This window comes from Protobothrops mucrosquamatus, unplaced genomic scaffold (assembly GCF_001527695.2).
Source record: "Protobothrops mucrosquamatus isolate PMUCROS unplaced genomic scaffold, P.Mucros_1.0 scaffold3027, whole genome shotgun sequence".
In the NCBI taxonomy this organism is placed as follows: domain Eukaryota; kingdom Metazoa; phylum Chordata; class Lepidosauria; order Squamata; family Viperidae; genus Protobothrops; species Protobothrops mucrosquamatus.
The window spans coordinates 2198-26632 of record NW_015389042.1 but is presented as its reverse complement, the minus strand read 5'-3'; the positions used below and the strand labels follow the sequence as shown (position 1 = coordinate 26632).

At 39.0% G+C, this 24435-nt stretch overlaps 1 protein-coding gene across 1 annotated transcript in view; it reads right to left on the bottom strand.

Annotated features, from left to right (window-relative positions):
- Positions 1-22871, bottom strand: part of LOC107296918 (calcium/calmodulin-dependent protein kinase kinase 1-like) — a gene marked incomplete at its 5' end in the record, with an annotated part of 29422 nt that extends 6551 nt beyond the window's left edge. Inside the window, 8 exons of the mRNA XM_015826273.1 lie at positions 1220-1323; positions 2556-2684; positions 6079-6166; positions 17160-17233; positions 18189-18242; positions 19125-19324; positions 20664-20730; positions 22833-22871. Of these exons, the coding sequence (XP_015681759.1) occupies positions 1220-1323; positions 2556-2684; positions 6079-6166; positions 17160-17233; positions 18189-18242; positions 19125-19324; positions 20664-20730; positions 22833-22871 (755 nt within the window). The remainder of the gene's footprint in view (positions 1-1219; positions 1324-2555; positions 2685-6078; positions 6167-17159; positions 17234-18188; positions 18243-19124; positions 19325-20663; positions 20731-22832) is intronic.
- Positions 22872-24435: the final 1564 nt, after the last annotated feature.

The following is a 24435-nucleotide window of genomic DNA, read 5'->3' as shown; positions in this document are numbered from 1 at the left end:
GCTACTTGTTTTTATCCTTTTATTATTCTTGGTTTTCTTTACTCACTTTTTTTCCTCACCACCAAAATTTAAATTATAAACACGGAGCAGCAGAAACAGGTCTTGGGCTATAATTTCAGACCTCGTGTGTCAATAGTGTTGTGTAAGCAACTGTATAATACAATAATGACAATTATTATTTGAAAAATCTCTTCCACTTTCAAACAAATCTTTCTTTTTAGACCAGGGATCTTCAAACTTGGCCCTTTTATGACTTGTGGACTTCAACTCCCAGAATTCCTCAGCCAGGCACGCTAGCTGAGGAATTCTGGGAGTTGAAGTCCACAAGTCATGAAAGGGCCAAGTTTGAAGACCCCTGTTTTAGACGGTTCCTGGATGTTTAGCTTCTCTAGCCAGGCTTCTTACCCTGGTCTGCAGACAAGTATTTCTCAAACTTGGCAAGACATGTGGATGTATGGACATGTTGGTTGAGGAATTCTGGAAATTGAAGTCCACATGCCTTAAAATGCCAAACACTGCTCTAGAGCAGTGCTTCCTCCACATAACAGTCATTTTAGTATACACAAAGATCTCTTTCATTTTAACCATTTTTTAAATAAATCCTGAATATAGGATGAAGCTTGTTTTGAGGATTTTGTTTTGTTTTTATCCTTGAACAAATGGCTAAATAATGGCTTGGCTGCAAAGATGGGTTTTATCATAGCTCTATTTCCAGCACGCATCCAAAAATATTTACCATAAATTAAATTATCAGGTTGCATCTTTACTTTTTTTTTTTTTTACTGAAAGGTGATCAACAAAATTAATTAAAAGTTGGTAGGCCACATGGACAGGATTTGTTCTGAATGGCAGCAAACTTCATTTCTAAAGAATGTTATATAATGTTATGGCTGTCTGCTTTTCTAGAAGTATTATTTTAAAGAGAAGATTGCTATTTTCCACTATATTAATATGCAGTTCTGATAGAATATTTCTAGTTTGGGGTTCAACTATGGGTTCTTGGTGCTCTCTGAACTTGGTTGTTTTCTTGCAGCTGTTTCATTACCAAACTAGAGTAACATCATCTGTGCTAGTTATGCAGTGGCTGATCATTTGGGATGGTTTCAGCACAAATTTAGCTTTATTTGCAAGTGCTAATAAATTGTGCTATGAACATGCAAGAAATTGACATGATTAACTTGAAAATGCAAGTATTAAGTATGGGTATAAAATCACATACATTAGTAAGTCTCCTGGAGCTGACATAGATCTTTCCTCTCGCCTCGTTTGGGTCTCATATGGGTTGGCAAATGACCGTTTCCTCAGCATGGCCTTCACTAAAATCTTGGGCGTATGGAGAAAGAGAAGAATCAGAAGTACAGAAGTGATGCAGTTGAAAAAATGATGTCATTCTCAATCATTTTAAATAGCTTTTGGGAGCCTAGATTTTTATTACTTCAAAGTTGCTTTGAAATTGCTTCAAATTACTCAAAATGAAACTTGTAACTGCTCCTTCGATTTCACATTAAAAACAAGGCTTGGTTTAAACCTAGTCTATCCAAAAACAATAGCTATCAGGGAGAACCAGCTACATTATAAAGGCAAACAAGGTAACTTTCAATGTCACCAACATTTCAGGTTTATCTCATTCAGCTGAAGCATGATTTGTTTGCTCTGTCTGAAGATATTTGCAGAAAGAGTGTTACTGCTTTGAGTGGTACATGGCTTGGTCATTTGTGGTGTGAATTAAAACCTCTGCTCAATAGATATAGGAAGGGTATTGATTTCTAATGGCTACTCAGAATCACAAAGAAAAATGTGTATCAATTCAAAGATTCTGAATACAGGTAGTCCTTGACTTACAACAGTTCGTTTAGTGATCAAAGTTACAACACTGAAAAAAGTGATTTATGACCATTTTTCACAGTTATGACTGTTGCAGCAACCCCATGGTCATGTGATCAAAATTCAGATGCTTGGCAATTGACTCACATTTATGACGGTTGCAGTATCCTGGGGTCATGTGATCACCTTTTGTGACCTTCTGACAAGCAAAGTCAATGGGAAAGCCAGATTCACTTAATAGCGGTGTGACTAACTTAACAACTATAGTGATTCATTAACAATTGTGGCAAGAAAGATCGTAAAATAGGACAAGGCTCACTTAACAACTGTTTTACATAGTAATGGAAATGTTGGGCTCATTTGTGATCGTAAGTTGAGGACAACCTGTAAAGACAGATAGGCCTGGCTTATTTGCAACATGATTATTCTACCCACTGCGATACTTGTTCACTTCCTTATCCCTGCTTAAATTCAAGCATTTTCATTTCAGATGAAGCCATCTGCCCAGCCTCCTCTTACAGTAAATGCTTCTGGTTCTACCTCTAGTTGCTTGTGCTACAGGAAAACAGACTTCAGATATCTTCTGCAGTGCCATAAGTATGACATATTCCAAATTAACTTTGAACAAAAAGAAAATAAAATAACCCACCGAGCTCTGTGCAGCACTCCATCAACTACAAAAACAAAGAGGGAGGAGAGCAACTTTTAATAGTGAGACCACTAGTACTTACCACAGCAGGTAAACTAGGAATTGTCTTGATTGAGTTCTTCACTTCCTCTTCAGTTACTTCTACTATGGTGCAATGGTCCTCCTCTAAAGGAAGAGGGTGCTTGCCATACTTGGTGACCCATGGATGCTCCTGCATAGAAACATAACCAGAGTGCATGATGCCTTATATCACAGCAGTCCCGGGAGTGTGAGTGGCAGGTGAATGTGTGCACAAGCCGTCCGCTCACACAAGTGGAGCTTTGCGTGTGAGAGGAGTGTGCTTGTGCACAAAGCTCCACTCGCACAAGTGGCAGGCATTTGCATGCGAAGCTCCACTTGTGTGAATGGAGCTTCACAGAGCAGAGCAAGTGCCCCCCCCGCCTGCATGAGTGGAGCTGTGTGTGTGTGTGTGTGTGTGTGTGTGTGCGTGCGTGCGTGCGTGCGTGCCTGCTTGCTTGCTTGAGTGGAGCTTCACATGGATGTGCTTGCCCATTTTAACCGTGGCCTAGTTTCGAACAGGCCGTGGCCTGCTAGTGGGCCAGGGCCCAGGAGTGGGGGACCCCTGCCTTATCAGCTCTCCGTCAGATTACTCTTTCTTTGTGTAGAATTAATGAAAGGAGCCAGCTTGTATTTGGATATGGCCCTAAGAAATAACAGCCACGGTTAAAAAGAACATAAAAACCTTCCAGGCAAGGCAACAAAAGTAAACAAGAAAGCAAGCCACCTTGCTTCTGAAGATGTCAGCCACAGTGGTCTGAAATTTCAGGAAATCTGATATCACTAAACCCTGAAGCCCAGTACTTCCCAATAGATACTGGCTGTGAAAGCCTACAGCAAAACAAAACAAAACTTCAGGAAGAGTTCTGAAATTGTCATGCTGTTTTATATTTGCATACTTTTGCATCAGGCTTGGAAAGAACCAGCCAGGGACATCTCTCTTGCAAACTTCCATTTGTTGCTTTGTGATCTCTCTGGGATCATAGTCCACTCTTTGAAAAAGCTGCTGTTAAACAACCCAAAATTATGACCTCCAAGGGCGGGGGGAGAGCAGAATCTACAAAAGACAGGCTTGTCAAAAGTCATACAATAAATTAATGGCTGAGCTTTATTATGTCTTGCTCATGTGAATCCATTTAACTGAATTTTATCAGAAAGGACAGGGTGGAAAAAGAAATAAGAGATGGCAATTCTTAGATATTTTTTTTTTAAAAAAGAAGCCATAAAATCATCTGTTAATGTAAGATGGCAATTGTCACTCTTCCTGTTCTAGCAAATGGCTTAGGTAGCAAAGCTTTCAAGTTTTAAGATTATGACATTATTAGTCTCTAACCAGCTAAACTATGAAAAAACATTATCAAGCAGAATCCAGATCCTTCTTTTTTTATTTGATGGGATGATTATTTCAAGTTAGCAGCTCAGTAACAATTACTTTTAGCAAGATGGTCTGAATTTCTAAAGACTTCATTTCCATGTACAAATTATCTTTTGTTAAAAGCTCAATCCATTTTGAAAGCTGATTTTAAGCAATCAGAGGAGAGCATGGTTACTAGGACTGAATTGTGCTGATCTGCAATACAGGCAGTCCTCAACTTACAATCATTCATTTAGTGACCGTTCGAAGTTACAATGGCATTGAAAATAGTGACTTATCCTTGACATATATCTTTGTCTAATCATTCCATGCTGTACATATAAGAATAAAGATTATATATTTATATGCAGCTATACATTTCTGATAATCTTCCTCTATTTATATCCCTTCTATCGACTTCCTTCTTCTTTCCCTCCATTTGTAAAATTTATTCCAAATTAGGTAGTATTCTGTTTCCTCCTGGTTTTTTAATTCTTTAGACATCTTATCCAATTCTGCGCAATACAAAATTTTTCTTATTAGCGCATCTCCGCTAGGCACTTCAGTTACTTTCCAATTTTGGGCAAACGAAATTCTTGCCACCGTTATCACATGTATAATTAAATATATATCATCTTTGTTTATATTTTTTTCTAATATTCCTAGTAGTAGCATCTCTGGTTTATATTGGATTTTTTTGACCCATCATTTCTGTTATCCATTTCTAAGCTCTAAGCCAGTAATGGCGAACCTTTTAGAGACCGAGTGCCCAAACTGCAACCCAAAAACCACTTATGCATCGTCGGGTGCCGGGTGGGTGTGGCCCATTGGGTGGGCGTGGCCCATTGGGTGGGTGTGGCCCATTGGGTGGGCATGGCTGCGGTGGTAACAGCAGACTGGGTGGGACTAAAAAGTTCAATCAATCAATTCCAACTTTGCAAGATCTTTTTTTTCCCGCGAGAAGTTGAAATTGACTGATTGATTGAACCTTTTTTTTTGTACACGGCGGCGGAGGCCTAAAGTGAAAAGGTTTTATAAAACCCAGCTGAAGGCCTAGGACTGGGGCGATGGAGCACGTGCCCACAGAGAGGGCTGTGAGTGCCGCCTCTGGCACCCGTGCCATAGATTCGCCACCATTGCCCTAAGCCAATAAACCTGTACTTCTTTACAAGCCCACCAAACGCGGAAAAAAGTACCCTTTTCCCTTTTGCACTTCCAGCAGAGTGGTGAGTAACCACTATACATTTTTGCGAGTCTAGCCATCTATAAAACATCTTATAAAGATTTTCCTTATAAGTTGTCGCCAACTACGTTCAATGTTTTTTAATTTCTTTTTTCCTTTTGTACTTAATAAATTTTTTAAAAAAAGAAAAAAAGAGAAAAAAGTGACTAAGGACCGTTTTTCAAACTTAGGACCGTTGCAGCATCCCCCACGTGATCAAAATTCAGATTTTTGATAACTGGTTCAAATTTATGACGGCTGCAGTGTCCCAGGGTTGTGTGATCACCTTTTGCAACCTTCTGACAAGCCAAGTCAAGGAGGAGGCCAGATTCAGTTCACAACCATGTTACTAAACAACTGCACAAATTCATTTAATAATTGTGGCAAGAAAGGTCATAAAATGGGGCAAAACTCACTCAACTCTTGCTTAGCCCCAGAAATTTAGGGCTCAATTGTTGTCATAAGTCGAGGATTACTTATATGTGGATGCTATGTGCCATTGCTTTTTGCAGCACAAAGACATGTAGAGTTACTATATAAACCCTTACATTTTAAAGTTTAATATGCTGTTCCCCAATATTCTCTAGATGTATTGAACTACAGCTCCTAAAATTCTCAGTGGCTGGAAATTTTGGAAGTTATTCTAGCCTAGGAAATTATAGGCTAGTCCAGGGGTCTTCAAACTTGGTCTTTTTATGACTTGTGGACTTCAACTCCCAGAATTCCTCAGCCAGGCATGTGCCTGGCTGAGGAATTCTGGGAGTTGAAGTCCACAAGTCATAAAAGGACCAAGTTTGAAGACCCCTGGGCTAGCACATCTTGACGACACCCGGTTGGGGAAAGCTAGTGTAGCAGCACATAACTGATAAAAATGCTAAATAAGATCTAACCCATCTATTCAATTACTGTGATATGGAACAGCTTAGAAAAAGCAACATTTTCAACAATCCACTGAAGTTCATAATTGCTTACTTTAATTTCAGGAACAGTTATCCTTAATTCAGGGTTCTTTTCCAGCATCTTTAGAATCAGATCCTTTAGTTCCTCAGTGGTCTTGATCCTTGTGGAAGCAAATATAAAATATTTGGTCAGGACAATGTTTCTTAATCTTGGCATCTTTAAAATATGTGGACTTCAACTCCCAGATATAAACTACAACTTACCAACCTTACTCCTTATCCAAGCACCGTTATTTAAATTTAAAAATCCTATAGTACATAAGGCTTTGCATGTAAACCCCTACCCGCCAAATCTAGCTATTTCAACTAGAGTGGAGCTGAGTGGTGAATGAATCGGCTTGCTTTCCAACAGGTGCAAAATTCTAACCACAGTTATGACCACAATTGAGACCAAAATTTATGTTGTTAAGAGGGACAGTTGTTAAGTGAATTTTGCCCCATTTTATGATCTTTCTTACCACAGCTATTAAGTGAATCATTGCAGTTAAGTTAGTATCATAGTTGTCAAGTGAAACTGGATTCCCCATTTGACTTGCTTGTCAGACGGTCACAAAAGATGGTCACATCACTCCTAGGACAGTGCAACCGTCATAAATGCATGCCAGTTGCCAAGCATCTGAATTTTGATCACGTGACCATGGGGATGCTGCAACAGTCGTAAGTGTCAAAAACGGTCGTAAGTCACTGGTTTCAGTGCTGTTGTAGTGACCCTTGAACAGTCACTAAATGAAATGTTGTAAGTTGAAGACAAAAGTGGGTTGAGGGTATCCTTACACAGGAAAGGACTCTCCCAAATTGCCCCCTCCCCAAAAGAGCGGCTAGGAATTATGAAAGTTGTAGTCCAACATATCTGGTCAGCAATACTAGGCTGGGGAAGGCTGCTTCAATTAACCAATAACACAACGTAGAAATCCAGGAACTGAGCCAGCCAGAGGACAGTAGCAAGGCAGAGATGTAAACAGCTGGTCAAGGATCTTCCAATAGCTCCATCTCTGCCAGTAAAGGCCAAACTGATGTCAAGAATGGAATCTTCTCCCACATTTTGCTGATTTACTAGACAGAATTTGTTACTATTTAGGGTTTTTTCCCCCCCTGGAACCTAGATCTCTTGTGTCTTTTCCCCTCCCAAAATTAGGTTCAGAAATTTTGCCAGTCTCATTATGTTCCTAGTAACTGCTTTTGTGATGTTGTAATTCTTTATGATTTTATCATAACCACTTTGAAAGCTGTTTATAGCCAAAAAAAAATCCCAGCCCATAAATTTAAGCATAAACATACACAAGTTCCCCTAGCACTGTTGTTTATCAGAGATAACTGGGCAGAAGGAAGGAGAGGGATAGTGATGGAAGAATGAAGAACATGACCCTATTTGGGGGTGGTGTTCCTATAAACCAGGAATCCAAAGCTACTGAATTCTGCCACTGATAGTTTCTATTTGAGCTGGCTGAGTTCAGATATCAATCATGGCTTGCACTGAGCTAAGTAAGCTTTTTGACTTTGGGGGTTGACGTTGTTGACTTGTAAGGCTGTTGATCTGTAAGGTTGGAGCCCCATTTAGAAACAGGGTGAGGACAGAACTTAACTGGATTCAATTGGACTTCTAATGACACATCTTAGATTTTAGCAATGCCAAGCGGGAGTTTTATTTTGGTTCCTTTGTTCTAAAATATCCCTCAATGATGATTTTTGTAATTCAATTAGGGTTATTGTGTGCTACCGGAACCATTAGAAAAGAAAACAGATTATGTATATTGATGGAACTGGCTGGCTATATTTGCACAAAACCACAGCCCGTTTGGTCTAGTGCAGTGATGGCGAACCTTTTAGAGACTGAGTGCCCAAACTGCAACTTATTTATCACTGGGTGCCAAGTGGGCGTGGGCCACTGGGTGGGTGTGGCTATGGTGGTCATGGCAGATTGGGTGGGTGTGGCCAAGGTGGGCATGATCACCTCGATATTGCTCATGGGGAGGGATGCCTGTGGGGGCCGGGCAGGGTTGGAGGAGATACAGGGGGTCTCTGGCAGGTGGGGCAGTGGGCAGGAGGCTCGTCCTGCGGGGTGAGATGAGGCAAGGCGAGGCAGGGTGGGGATGCCATTGTCACAGGGCAAGGTGTGGCAGGGGCAGGGGTGGCTGCTGCCTAACACCATCGACCTCTGCACACAGAGGCCAGTGAGTGCATGGGTGCTGGGATGCATCCGGCCCTGTGGGACCTCGGCGAGTTAGTGGGCGGCTAGTTGAAGAGGGACGGTTGCCATCTCCGGGGCATGGCATGTGTGCCCACAGAGAGGGTTCTGAGTGCCGCCTCTGGCACGCGTGCCATAGGCTCGCCACCACTGGTCTAGTGGTTAAGGCACCAGGTTAGAAAGCAGGAGACTATGGGTTCAAGTTCTCCTTTAGCTACAAGAGCCAGCTGGGTGACCTTGGACTAGTCATTCTCTTTTAGCCCAACCCTCCTCGCAGGATTATTGTTGTGGGGAAAATAGAAGGGAGTTATGTTGGATATATTGAAAATTATTTGTAAAAATAATAAAGATGGGATATAAATTAATAAATACTTAACCCAATCCATTAAGGACCTAGCTGCTGCATCCACATAGCATGCTAAGCTTTAATTTTGTTTGTTTGGCTATTTACTGATTCATTGATCATACCTTATTATGAGAATGTGGAAAATCCTATTTTTGTGGGGCTAACCTAGAACTTTATCTCTGTTCTACTCACTAGATAGGAAGAATATACAGTATTTCCACCAATTATCTTGGTCAATCTATAGGACATAAGTGATCTGGGAGAATTAATTTGAACTCTGCCTCATGATAGGCTTACCACCCACACCCCTTGATCCAGTCCAATCCTTGGTTCATTTACTGCCAAATCATTAAAATGTCTCTCCAAGGTTTCCTCTGATCTTCTCTAGGCAAACACATTCTCTGCCGCTGAGCTGAAGCATACACAGAGATTAGTGTGTAAGACAGGCTGATCTGATCATTAGTCTGAATGAAACAGTTGCATAGAATTTAGATGATATGAAAGAGCAGAAATGCTTAGCTTTATAACATATTTTGTTATATTCTGCAGCTAAGGGGGAGAAATGCTTATGAGATTGTATGCCTCAGGTACTCATAAGTACTCAGGTAGAAGATTCTCAAACAGGATAACTTTTTGGGCCAAATGTCAACTTTTTAAGAAACAGAATAACAGAATAACAGAGTTGGAAGGGACCTTGGAGGTCTTCTAGTCCAACCTCCTGCTCAAACAGGAGACTCTACACTATTCTGGACAAATGATTGTCCAATTTCTTCTTGAAAACCTCCAGTGATGGAACACCCACAACTTCTGAAGAAAAGCCATACCACCAATTAATTGTTCTCACTGTCAGGATATTTCTCCTTAATTGTAGGTTGGATTTCTCCTTGATAATCTTCCATTGTTTTCCTCTGTGGGAGATGAAAATATAGCCCCCTCCTCATATAACAAGATGAGGCTAGAACAAACCTGAAATAGGCCCCCACAGAAGTGATTTGAACTTTATGCTGTTTCACAATACGAACGTACTATTTGTAATCTGCTGAGCTTTGTGCAATATGAAATTGCAAAGTAGATAGTTCTATGTATATTTGGAACATGAGTATTGTAACTGTGGGAGAAATAGGGAACTGAAAAGTAGCTGATGGATGCAAGTTCCAATGTACACAGGTATATATGGAAAGCAGGTCAGCAGGAAGTCAGTAAAAGGTCAGAAGTCAGCAAAAGTCAGCTGACCGTCTGACGACAGTCTTAGAACGAGAAAGGGTATAAAAGGTTGGGACTGGACCTGATTGATTTGCCATTGGCCTATAGCTATCCTATTGGATTCTGCTATGTCATATGGTCCTCATTGCAATGGGTTATTGGGTTATTGATATACGTGATGATGTGTTATTATGCTTGCTATGTTCCAAATCATTAGCAAAATAAACCTCTGAATCCTAGAGTAAGAATTATTGTTATTGTGTTGCTGTCTCTTGTCTTTTTCATTGGGTTTTTCCATGACACCTCTCTCTCTCTCTCTCTCTCTCTCTCTCTCTCTCTCTCTCTCCCTCCCTCCCTCCCTCCCTCCCTCTCTCTCTGCTACAAAGGCATTGAAAAAGGTGACTTATGACCATTTTTCACCTTTACGAACGTTGCAGCATCTCCATGGTCATGTGATTAAAATTTAGATGCTTGGTGACTGACTCATATTTATGATTGTTCCAGTGTCATGGGAACATCTTTTGCAACTTTCTGATAAGTAAAGTCAATGTGAAAGCCAGATTCACTTAACTATGTTGCTGACTTAATAACTGTAGCGACTCACTTAACAAATGTTGCAAGGAAGGTTGTAAAATGGGGCAAAACTCACTTAACAAATGTCTCCTTAGCAACAGAAATTTTGAGCTCAATTGTACTCGTAAGTCAAGAAGTGCCTATATTAGAAATTTTACTGGTGCCTGTACAGATTAATATTAACAAAATCTTGAAATTCCCTTCCTTCTGTTATATTAAAAAGGGTCTAGGCAAAGCCACTTAAGGCTTCTTGCTCCCACCCACTGTCATGTTTTTCCAGACTGTATTCATATTTTGATAAAAAAAATATCTGCATATTTCCTCCAAGGTCATCTTTGTGTTTCTCTACAAAACCTGAGAAACTGTAAATAAGAATAAATTCCAACTGCTGCAATATTGCATCAGTTTTTTGAAGGGTCCTTGACTCTGAATTCCAAGTGAGAAAAGGTAAGTGACAAAGCAGTCATGATTTATTATTTAATTCTTTTTACTTCCTTACCCATACTTTTTTCCGGCCTCTTTGTAAACAGAGGCTATGTTTCATAACAGGGCTCTCCAATTTTGGTAACTTTAAGACTTGTAGACTTCAACTCCCAGAATTCTCCAGCTGGCTGGGGAATTCTGGGAGTTGAAGTCCACAAGTCTTAAAGTTGCCAAAGTTGTGAGACTCTGGGTTTACATACAGTGTTTCTCAACCTTGACAATTTTAAGGCATGTGGACTTCAACTCCCAGAATTCCACAGCCAGCATTGCTGGCTGTGGAATTCTGGGAGTTGAAGTCCACATGCCTTAAAATTGTCAAGGTTGAGAAACACTGGTTTACAAGATACTAAACAGGTTTATGGCTTATAATTATATCTTGATTCCCACAAAATGCTGAAACTGTAGTGGGTTTCCCCATGCTCAATTACTAATTACCCACTTCTTATCTCAGTAGAGTTTAGCTGATTGTACGGATTGAATAGAAAGTGATAGCGTTGTTACCATGGCAAAACTTTTTCAACTTCCAACTAGCACCAAGTTCATAAAAAGGCTGAGGTGAAACCAACCAACTCTGTGGCTTCTAATTTAAGGCTATCTTTCCCCCATCTTTTCTGTCTTTCTTACTGACCCTACCAAATTAATTGGCTTCATTCAAATACCGAATCCGTAGCCTATCCCTTTTGTCCTCCTAACACACTAATGAGCAGAAAAGCCTTTTAAGTAGGAAAGTTATTGCTTGACAACTAGATCACAGAGTGGTAGATATGTCACACAGTGAGAGTTAATGCTGCAGGAGATAGTGAAGAGAAGAAAAAGGTGGGGAAAAAAATCCAATCAGCTCATTAAATGTTAATCCCTTGCTATGGAGGCAGACGAGAAGTGGCACTCACAAGCTGACTAATAAACCTAAATATATGATCGTGGGGAGAAAGTGGGCAAAATGCCCCAAATTTGGCAAATGGCAAACTTGAGGCTGCAGGAGCCTACACATTATTTTACCCCTACATATGAGAACTCCTTAATTGCCAGTGTTTAGGTGCTCTTATATATGTAACTCAACCTACGCACAGTATGGACCCACTATGCAAAGTCCTAGCTCTCTGGAGAAGTCTACAATGCTGAGAAAAGTAGCAAAATGTTGAGAGGAATAAAATAAAGTTTCTTAGAAGAGGACATGGCTGGCCAGCTGACACAATGTAAAAGACTACTATACAGGTTCATCATTGTGCTGTTGTATTAAAAAGTTATATTAAAGAGAGTCTAGGCAGAGCCTATATGAAATAAACATTTGTGTCATGACAGGGGGTGCCCATGATATTAAGTTAGGAGGTTAGGCTAGCCCTGTTGTTGATGGGTTTGTGTGTATGTGTGTGTGACTGGAAGATGTCATTTACTCTGAGTGCCATGGATTATTGTTTTAATTGCTAGATTTTAATCTTTGTATGTCACCCAGAGTCACAGTTGTGAGATGAGTGGCCATATAAATTATTTACGCATACATAAATCATATGGCAGACGCCCCTGCCATAAAAGTTAAAATAAGAAGTAAATATTTTAAAACTAACTGAATAAATAAAATGGTCAACATCTTCACTCTTTTTTTATTGTCAGTGTGGCCCAACCTAACCCTCTAAACAGAAATGACCCTTCACTCCATTTGTTGAGAAAGGTATAGTTTTATTAGAATTCAAGTATATTGTAATATTGCATAGCCAGAACTGAGAATTATGCACCACAATCCCTAAATTCTATATCTCCGCCCTTAACTGTCCCTCACTGCCCACCCCACTATAACCAATCAAGTAATTATTTTCCATATCTCTGAGGTCTTAAAAGTTTCCTACTTCTGAATACATACATTCCTTGTTTGTTTGTTATTTATTTCATTTATATTGATGCCCATCTCTTTAAAGCAACTCTGGGCAGTGAACACAGTTAAAACACCAGAATAACAATAAATATCAGTACTGAACTACATACGTTAAAAACAAAACAGGAAAGCAAATCTTTCTTAAGGGGCTGCAACTAATACTGTATGTAATTATTCCTATTTTTAAGACTGGTCATACAGACAAAAAGTATTAATTCAGACAAAAGTGATAGAGGAGCCGAGGTTTACACTGTATTGGCAAAAAAATCAGGAGCTATGGCAAATACAGAAAGCATCCCCCTGGCTCTGAACTGACTTCCTGGTGACGCGACGAGAGGATGAACTTATCAGAATGAAGGCAATGCCTATTGCCCCACACTTGATTTTGCAGGAAAGCAGAAAGAGAAGGTGTTCTAGAAATCTAATTATTCCTTTTGGAAGGATTGTAGCACTTTCCCCACATTTCTGCATGGATGCCCTGAAATTTGCCAAACCACCCCCTGCTTCATAATACCAGTATGCACGAATCTAAGGATGGCTTTCCAGCCTACTGTATTATAATGATCACCCACACAGGCTCTTAAGAGTGCTAATAGGGGTTGTGGGGGAGGATGGCAGAGCACCCTTAGCTTTAAATGGCTTATAATATCAGTTAATAAGCTCAAAGTATAAAGGGATTTTTTATTTGGCATTCATGGCTTTTCATGGGAACATTCTTTCACTCACTATACTCTCCATCCCCACACCCTCCTTACCCACAGAGGTATGATATCATTTTTACATTTCAATTAGAAATAAAGGATTTAATTAATGGAAGTAGGTCAGAAATTCTTTGCTGCTGATCTATGGTGCCAAATGGAAAGAATCATAGCTTTTGGCATCTCATCCAAAACACGAATTTGTGGAGTGGAAACTTCCTACAAAAGCTTTTAGAAGTATGCAGTGCGCCATACATGACAATGTGCCCAAGTAGTCCTTGACTTACAATTAGGAGCAGAATTTCAGTTGCTAAGCAATATGGTCATTAAGCGAGTCATCACATGACTGGACCTGATTGTACAACCATTTTTACTGTGGTCATTAAGCGATTCACACGGTCGTTAAGGGAATCCAGCTTCCCAACTGACTTTGCTCCTTGGAAGATGGCTGGGAAGGTTGCAAATCCTGTGTACAGGACTGCAGGATGCTGCAGTTCTTGTAAATGCAAACCAGTTGCCAAGAGCCTGAATTGCAACCACGGGACTCTGGGGATGGTGAGACAGTTGTAACTTTGAGGATGGGCCATGTCATTTTTTCCAAGGCTATCATAACTTTGACCCACTGTTAAACAAATGGTCATATTTCAAGGGCTACCTGAATGATGTGAGTTTATCCATAGATAAGGAAAATGCAACTGGCATTCAACAAATACAATGAATACAATGAACATTCAACAATATTCTCCTAACTGTTCTGAAAGGAACCCCAATCCTCAACAATAGATTTGGGCAGGAAAATTAACTAAAATTGTGTATCTTCTCATTGTGCTAATGAATGTCTTTGTTCCACCAAAGAGCTTTCTATCAGCAGAGACACCACACGGGATAACACTCACTGTCTTCTTTGATAATTAAAAAGGTAATACATGTTCCTGGCTGTAATCTAAGGGTGTGTCAGCACAATGCATGAATCTCCTAGTAGAGTCTCCTGCTTGAGCAGAGAGTTGGACTAGAAGACTTCCTAGGTCCCTTCCAGCTCTATTCTGAATTTGAATTTGAACTATGAAATAAAAGAGATACTGCAGTTACTGATGAAAAAATGCATACAGAAGGACTATTGCAAAATAAGGATGAAAGAAATAAATTCTGCACAGAAAAATGGCAACTTCACATAATGTAATCAAAGAGCAGCATAAAGTTACTGTAAATTGAATTAAATTAATTAAAATGCACCACAATTTTGAAATAAGATTTAGGAAGTTGAGGAAGTGAGTGAAGAGGGCTAAACAAGGTCTCTTCAGCAGAATGAGTGGAATTAAAAATAAAAGTGATGAAATAATTTTGTGTGAAGCTGAAGTGACAGAATGCTGAAGGAGTGTCTTACAGAACTGCATGGGAATGACAGTGATACATCAAAGGAAGAACTGGAGCAAATACTGTATCATCCATTTTAGCACTCAAGAAAAAAGTGATGAAAAGAAAGTCATAACGCTGTGAAAAATGTTGAAAAGTGTGAAGCCTTCAACGGTAGGACAAAAAAATTTTTTAGATAGTGGACGTGGCAATACATGGAGACAGAAGAGAAGAGAAAGAATGGAAGAAAATCACAAAATACAAAGAGCTGCAAACAGAAGTAGAACAACTGTGGCAAAAGAAAGCAAAGATAGTACCAATAGTAACAGATGGCTTGGGTGCAATCCCAAAACATCTGGAGCACCACTTGAACACCCCGGGCATTGAAAAAATCACCAACAGTCAATAACAAAGGTAGATTTACTTGGAACAACTTACATTCTGTGATGATACCTTTTATATTAGGAAACAACAACATTTGCCTATCCCGGTTTCTTGGGAAAGTAGAGCGTAAGAAAAGGATGTGTGATATCCCCTTGGCTGTTAATGTACTTAAATATAACAATACGCCTCCTTATACATGTATACATGTAACAATACACCTCCTTATTCATGTATGTATAAGGAAGTATGTTAGTTGGAAATGTAAACGTGGGTATACTTTTGTATGCCGGTGATGCCATGTTTTTGGCTAACGAATCAAATTATTTGCAATGGATGTTAGATAGACTGTATGATGTCACAGGGAATACAGATCTGAAAATCAATGCATCTAAGACCAAGGTAGCTATGTTTGACAGGGAAAAGTGAATTAATGAATGCAGATTATACATAAATGTGCTTATTAGAGCAAGTAGATGCATTTCTGTACCTGGGTAGACTGTTTATTAAAAATGGAAAAATGGATGAAAAAACATTAAGGCATGCAATGCAGGTAGAAAGTAGTAGATAAAATGTGGTCTTTAATAAGGAAAACACATTTATTAAAAAAAGTGTTATATGGAAGTGAGAGTGTCAGGATCTAGTCATATTTCCTTTCTATCTCCTCCGATCTAAAATCAATCCTTTCCTGGGTCCTGCCATATTCCCAAGGGGGAGGTTTTTTTTATTACTTTCACTTCCTCTATTCACTACAAAGCAACCTTTTGTTTATTCGCCTCTGCTAACCATTACAATGTAACCATTTGCCTCTTATCCTATGCACCTCTGAACTTTCCTCCTTACGGGGCAGCTAGGAAAGGGGGGGGGGGGCTGAAAAGATCCAGCCTCCGGAATCTGGGTTATTTATCCGTCATCAAAATAAGGTGTGATGAGCTGTTGCATGATCGTGTACAACGGAGCCAGATTGATGTTATCTTTCCTGGATTTAACACCTAGAAATATGCCGGTCTGAATCGCCTGGAAGAACTGCGGGGTGGGGGGTGCTTAGGGACACTTTAAAACATTAATTTGTGAGGGAATCCCTCAGATCCTGTCTATCATGCCTGCTATCAATTTCTCTAAATAAAAGTTCCTGTTGGAAGAAACAGTTTCCAAGAGTTCTGCTTTCTTAAGATGTGGATTGAAGTGGTTCCTTACAGAGAGTTTTGAATATCATAAAGGAAATGGAACACAATTACCCTGGAGTGTTTAAAAGTGGAGCAAAATGAGAACAGGCAAGGTCAAGAGAGAGAATGGATACTACCGGTAAATGAATGTCAATAAATACAAAGGTGACTGACCTGTACCAAAGGCTGCAAGAATAACTGAGATGCTTTGGTGTGACAGAGAAATAATTAGGACCAAATCTCAAAACCAATATATAACAGAAGGGTCAAAAGGAAAGGAGAAATACATTTTTGACTGAAAATGATTTCATCTTCAAAAAGAGAGAGCTTTATGAAATATCCTTCCAGGCTGTCATTGGACAATATGGGAATAACTGGGAAAATACTCCTTAAATACCAGTATAACTAATTATACAGCATATCTAATACAATGTGGGAAATGAGGCTTCTATGATATGTAAACTGGCTGGAGAAAGCAGAGATAAGAAAACAAAGGAAAGAAGGTTATTAATGGGATAGGTGTAATTAAAGTAAATCTCTGTTAATGGAGCTACTAACCGAGGACTATTAGGGTGATGTCCTCTATCTATTGGGATTACAACTCCCTTGATCTTCAGCAGTCTATCTGTGGGATACCCCCTCAGCCCATTTTCCATGGGTTCAGTCCCTGCTTTCATCCATTGCTGTTCCAGATGTTACCCAAACTGAAAAGAGACTGGCATACTTGCTGTTTACTGGCATGATTATCACCTGTTTGGAATGGGCAAGACTAGATGTTCAAATGACTCCGGCTGAGGAACTCTGATTGCAGTAGTCAATTCTACAAGTCTACTTACTCTTCTGGAAACTCAACGGGCTTGTTTTTGATCTTGTTGTGAAGCGCCAGGATGAATTCGTCAATGAAGGGACACTGAAAAACAAACCATTTTCCCATTCTTTTTGGCCTATAGATAACCCTACACTGGCAGGAACAGTTATGGCTTAGGCCCTAAGCAGCTTTTTATAGGACTGATTGTTGTGATATTTGAACTCGTATATCAATATTCTTATGCACTCATAGTCATATTAAAGGGGGTGGTTAGCTATATTATTTTTATTTTTCACTTATACTGTAATGGAAGCAATCCGCTTTTCAGTTAAAACAGTTAATGATCTGTGAATTATATATTATGTTTCTCTCTCTCTCTCTCTCTCTCTCTCTCTCTCTCTCTCTCTCTCTCTCTCTCTCTCTCTCTCTCTCTCTCTCTCTCTGTGTGTGTGTGTGTGTGTGTGTGTAGGGTCTTACCCAAATCATTAGCTCTTCCAATTATATTTATTATATATATTTATGCATTATTGAACAATCCAATAATTGAGTCATTGTTTCAGAGATATTTCTTTACTTAAACAGAAATGCAAAATGGCCAAGGGTGGGCAAAAAAGCAGTGGGAACAGGAGCAACTTCTGATTTCCTGCCAGCTTTCCCATTGAATTTCTTTGGGAATCTTGCAGGGAGCATCGAAAATCTCCCTTCCCTTCCCTTCCCTTCCCCTCCCCCCCTTCCTGTACTACAACTAATTTCTAGCTGTATTGTAGAAAATAATCTACATTACAATATAATGTAGAACAAAACAATGCATGCATATTGGAAACAATTATCTAACATTCTAACTTATGGGAATGCATAACCCTTACAAGAAAGCTAGTTTCCAAATATCATCCTGGGAAGGCTAAGCAATGCTTAACAAGGTGCTTCAATCCAATATATTGATACAACTTTTAGTATGCCTCATTGGGTGAAAGGGGAAGTGGAGAGCCCTAGAACAGATGATTTAACTCTAACACCCCCCTACAAAAAAAAAAAGTCCCATTTACAGATTCCTTACCTTCCCATATACAAAACAAAAGAGAGTAATACCCATTGCCCAGACATCTAGAGCCTGAAAGAAAAAAAAACATTTAATTAATGTATTCACTTCTTTCCTACGTTTTAACATTTTTTACTTCTCATTATTTTTCATGGCCTGGTACTGTATGCTGGTTTGAGGATTTTTCCTCTCTTGGGTATATATTTTCTAAAGATCGTTTGTTTTTGTTAGTTTGTTTCTTTGTACTTTTGGAGTTTCCCTGAGACATGATGGTACCACCTTCTTACATGTGGATAATGCCATTTTTGGCTGGATAAATATTGGTCCTCACAAGCTGAACATCGGAAATAAAGCTACTGATTTGGAGGTCTGATACTGAACATAGAAGGTGGATATGTTTATACAGCTTCTGAAACATTCAAAACTTTCCCATCAAAATCAAGAAAAATGAGGTCTTATATAAATAATAGTGTAGAGTAGAGTGCCCAACCTTAGTGACTTTAAGATCTGTGGATTTCAACTCCTGGAACAGGGGTAGGCAACCTTGGCTCTTTTATGACTCGTGGACTTCAACTCCCAGAATTCCTGAGCCAGCCATGCTGGCTCAGGAATTCTGAGAGTTGATGTCCACGAGTCATAAAAGAGCCAAGGTTGCCTACCCCTATCCTAGAATTTCCCAGCCAGTCATAGTGGCTGGGGAATTTTTGGTGTTGTCCATAAGTCTTAAATTCACTGAGGTTGGACATCTCTGGTGTAGGGTGAACAGTAGAATGAAGAATATATTGTTATTAGGTTAGTAATATTTATTTCTGATGATTTTAATGTTTTTATGCTGCAAGCTGCCTACAGTCGCCTTGAAATGAGATGGATGACAAATAAATATAATTAATAATAATTATACTCCCTCCAATTGAATATGCATGTGAAAGCCATATAGAAAAACAAGGATTCTACCTTTCCGCTGAAGCTCTTTCCAGAATCTGAAATAGCTTCGGGGGCCATGAAGGCTGGGGTCCCAGCAGTGCTGGAGAGCTGGGCATCACTGCCTTCAAACTGATTGCTAACTCCAAAATCAGCAATTTTGACATGTTCATCGTCCCCCAAGAGCAAGTTTGATGGTTTGATGTCTCGGTGAATGATCTTCTGATAATGCACTGGAAAGGCAAAAAAAGAAAACATGATGTCCAATGGTGGCTGAAGGAGAAACTACTTCCATTCCATATTATCTTACAAGAATTCTAAATAGGATGGTTGCTTTCTAAAACTTTCTTTGCTGATTATCTCTCTTAATCTTGGATTTCCAAATTTTCTAGAAACAAAGATAGCCACATAGGCTCTACGAAAAGTCAAAACTGTGGTAGGACAATATCTCAGTTCAGATGCCATAATCTAGCAAATAGTTTTCTATACCTCCAGATCTTTCCAGTACTAAGACCCCTCAATTCAAGTGCAACGTCTAGTAACTACATGCACCATTCCTGATGTCTGCTTAGCAAAATGCAAACTCTTTTTAAAAAAGTAATTTCTCAATTTATCCCACAGTCCTGAGATTTCCTGATGGTTTCTCACCCTATGTAGCTTTTTTTGAAATCAACTAAGATTAGTTGGGCACTGCTTTCTAGTCTTCAATAGGCAAGATGGTATAGGGAAATACAGCCTGTTTTTCAGTTATAGTTTTATGGAAGAGGCTTCCAATAATTAAATTAGTATTAGATTCAGTATCAGACATTATGGCTGATAACTTGGTTTCTGGACAAATTATTTTGAAAATCAACAAAAATTTCTCAAAATTGTTTTCAGTCTGGCTGCGTTCTTCCCACGGTTGTTTCTGCTTATGATCATTCAAAAATAATATTTATATGGGTTTTTTTTGTAAAATGTATATTGCTTTTCTCAGATATCAATTTGCCAAAACAAGATATCCTTTGAGGCACTCTGTAGGAGGGAATATGTTAAAATTAATTATTTATATCTTTCCTTTCCCTTGGTAGAACATTACAAAAATGCCAAGATATTTTTAATAAGTTAGAAACAAAGTAATTTAAATCATCTTAAACTTTGCAAATATCAAAACCATTGACATTTAAAAACCTAACTGAGGAGATAAGCCCTAATTGTTCTTGTAAAAACAGACAGAGTGAAAGTCTGAGCGCAGATCCCAAGGGAGTAGACTTTATTTAAAATTAGAGATGTGCAAAACTCCCACTTCATCCAGAACATTACAAACCACTTTCAATTTAAAATATTAAATTCTGGAAGACCACCAAATCCTCTTCAGAACTATTAGAAGAAAAATGTTCCATTCTAGGAACCGTAACTTTTTGTCATTATAAAAATCTAAAAATGTTCTTTGCAAAGACCAATGGCATTGGAAGACAAAGGCTGAAAAAGACCAGTATAAAAAGTTGCCTTAATATGCCAGCACTAGGCCTTCCCCACTAGGGGAAGTGATTTAATTGGATTGCTGTCTCCATGACATCCATGAGAATTCACAATCTACAACAAAGACAGTAGGATATGTCGGTGGTCCAGATAAAGGTCCAGCGACAGGAAGAGGTTTCTGTGAATGGAAATGTTATTTATAAAGAACATGAAGCTTTGGTGGATTTTTGAAATGTCCATGACAGCATTCATTGATGACCCTTGAGGGCAACCACAGCTATATTTAAATCGAGTTCCCCTTTCAATTATAACAACAGTTCCAATCCTGTCTCTCGGGAATTTTCAGATTCTGGTCAATTAGAACAGTGTTTCCTAGTCTTAGCCATTTTAAGATGTGTGGACCTCACTGTCCAGAATAACCCAGCCAGCATTCTGGGAGTTGACGTCCAATCATCATCATCATCATCATCATCATCATCATCATCATCATCATCATCATGTTGGAAGGGAACTTGGAGGTCATCTAGTCCAACCTCCTGCTCAGGCACCCTATACCATTTCAGACAAATGGCTGTCTAGTCTCTTCTTAAAAACTTCCAGTGTTGGAGCATCCACCGCTTCTGGAGGGAGGTTGTTCCACTGGTTAATTGCTCTAACTGTCAGGAAGACAGTTGAAATGACTAAGGTTGGGAAACACTGCATTAGAGAATTTAATTTAATGGGCTAAGTGGAGGAAGGTTGTCTATTATTCTGGAATATCCATCAAATCTGAAAGTGCATCATTGCATTATGAATCTAAGAGATTGGACAACCATTTGTCTGAAATGGTTAGGGTTTCTTGTTTGAGCAGGGGTTGGATTAGAACACCTCCAAAGTCACTTCCAACTCTGTTATTTATCTATTTGTCTATTATTCTAGCACTTTTGATAGATTGTAAAACTATGCAGGTAGTCCTTAGCTTTCAACTATTCATTTAGCAACAGTTCAAAGTTACAACGATATTGGGAAAAAAATAAGCATTGTCACATATGTTGTAAAAATCAAACTAAATTTAACACTCTTTTCCAGATTCAGATTCAGCATACTTGTCTATTATGGGAGGTGGGGTTGTGGGCGGCAAAAATTCAGATTGAAATTTTATCCATTGCATTTAATTGAGTCCATAAAAGGAAGATTTTATTATACCATTTTCACATCATTTTCTGCAATTCTATTTCAAATATTAACGCCTTTTAGTTGAGCACTGAGGAGGTTGTTTTATTCTGTTTTCAATCACTCTTACAACAACTGTGAGAAATTAAATTACTGTTGTTCACTGCAATGTTTTATTTACTGAATCATTGCTACTCAGCCCACTGAATTATACCATCATTGGCATATTGACTGAAATTCTGATACAAGTTTAAAGAATAGGAGTTTTGCTTAGATTAAAGGCCCACCCTTTTCCACAATGGTTCAATACATTTCTGGAATTCAACCAAGAATGAAGAAAAGGCAAAATAATATTATCGTGCAAAAACGTAAAGCATCTCAAAAGGATTCTGCACCATAAATCAGAACAATTTCATATATGTCTAATCATCACCAAATTTGATACAACATTCTTTCAAGTGTGAATGTCCCAGATCTAGTGAAATATATCAATGAAGAGGCATTGAGAGAGGTGAGCCATTTAATTAATCTACTTCTCTTCAAATGGCTGTTCAAGTTCATTAATTGCTAATTACCTCTTTATTTTGGCAAATTTCATTTTGCAGAGGGTGGAAATTAAGACAGCATTTGCTTTAGAAGACCATAACTATGCAGCTTTGGGCACTACAGATGCAAAAGGATCTGAGATTCTTCCTCCTTGCAGCAAAAACTTCAGAATCTGTACATGACTTGCATCTCTAATACACCAGAAATATTGCTGCAGTAGCTGGACTGCAGTGACTAGGACTTTTTCAGGTAATTCCTTCTATCCAAACAGAATTCTACACTTGAAACAATTTTTTTTACATAATCAAAACAGCTATTCACTATTCGTGTCACCTTGAAAGAGTTGAACACCCTATTGAGGTCAGAACTGACCACAAAAAATTTACAGACTTGTCATAGATTCATACAATATCAGGCAAGATGGTTGTGATTCTTTCTCATTTTCACTTTTAGATCTCTTAGATTCCAAATTCACAAAATGATCAGGCAGATGTTTTATTGTGGAACCCAGAATTCTGTTTATCTATGATTCTATGCCTACTTCCATTCTGCACCCAGAAAACTGCCCACCATCTGGCTTACCTTGTGAGACTCATGGGGGTCAGAAATGAGACTGCTTCCCTATCAAATAAAATCCATAATCAACAGAAATAGGAACCAAGCATGTGGGCTGGGACAGATGACCCTCAGGATCCCCCTCCCCCAATCTCACTCTTTCTTTTCTTGGGAATGAAAACTGCATTGCAATGAGTATCTGGCTATCTAGCTGTGTGTTCCTTGAGGGAAGACATCTTCACACTCTGGTGTGAGAGCCAGCCAGCTGGAGTACTTAAAACTTCCCGTCTCCAATGTCAAAATGCACTGCTGTGCTTGATGTGAAGCTATGTTTCTTTCTGTTTGAGCAAAGATATGAAATTAGACTTGCTAAAAGGGGCAAAATAGAAGGCAAATGAACATCTACTGAAAGGTTACTGGGTGTTCTGTAGAAGATGGATGAGATTTTTAATTATTTAAGAATAGCTATAACACAAAATCTCCATTCTCCATCTCCCATGCACAGAGAAGTTGAAATAGAAACAAAAAATGTCTCCAAACTTGTATATCTTTGAACCTCTCTATTCCCCAGAGAAGAGCAATTCTATTATTTACTGCAGAAAAGGTTTATATTGGAGTTTATGCCATAACCAAGGCCCTGCTGGAGTTTTAAAAGACAAAAATGAAGAACAACAATTTTCTTCCCTGGTCACCTTTCTTTTCTAACCCCAAATTTCTCACTGAAATCAATAGGAAGAAATCATTCTATGCCCACTCCAGGAAGGGCATAAATACCAAAGTTTAAAAAAAAAGAATCAGACACAGCATACTCTTTACTCCCTGCAGGGCAAACACAAAACAATTTAATTGCTATAGAAAAATTGTTCAAGGGTAAATATTGTTACACAAATAAACTTATATAAAATATCCACATGAAATATAGTCCTCCAATTATTTAAATTTCTTGTAAGAGTCCATGGATGAGACTCTGCTTAAAGTTCTGTCCTCTTAGCAGAGTTGTTCTAGAACAGAGTGCAAAGGAGATGAAATATTGATTCAAAATAAAGCACACTGGGTTGGCCAGATGCATTTTGAGTGCTTCCTCAGTGATCTCAAGTCTTCTAATCCAAATGCTACCAGTAACACAATCATTGCTGTCAGCACTAGATCACTGGAAGTCAGAAGGCAAGGCACTGGACTCACAATTTCTCAAAGAAAACATAGGGTGTCCCACTGTCACCATGTCTTCCTTTCCCCTTTCCAATGTTTGGAGTGTTGATATCAAAGGGGAAAAAACCCCACCTGGGCTCAGAGGTTTCCAGGGGACTCTTGCATGTGTTTAAAACAAGTATAGGCTACTCTAGGGTGCAAAAATGCAACCAGACAACCTCATGTGACCAATCACAATCACCATGGCTTATGCAGCTCACTTCCCCCCCAAATAATGTTCATTTCATATATTATAACTTCTGAAACCCTGTCTCCAAGTGGATCTGGGCTCTGCCCACTTTGGAGATCAGCTTCTAATCATATCAAGTTTGTGAGCCTTGCACTGATGGAAATCTACATCCCTGGATTATTGGCACGACAGACAGACAGATATACAGACAGAGACAGACAAGACCAGGCAGATGGAGATGGCTTTTTGTGT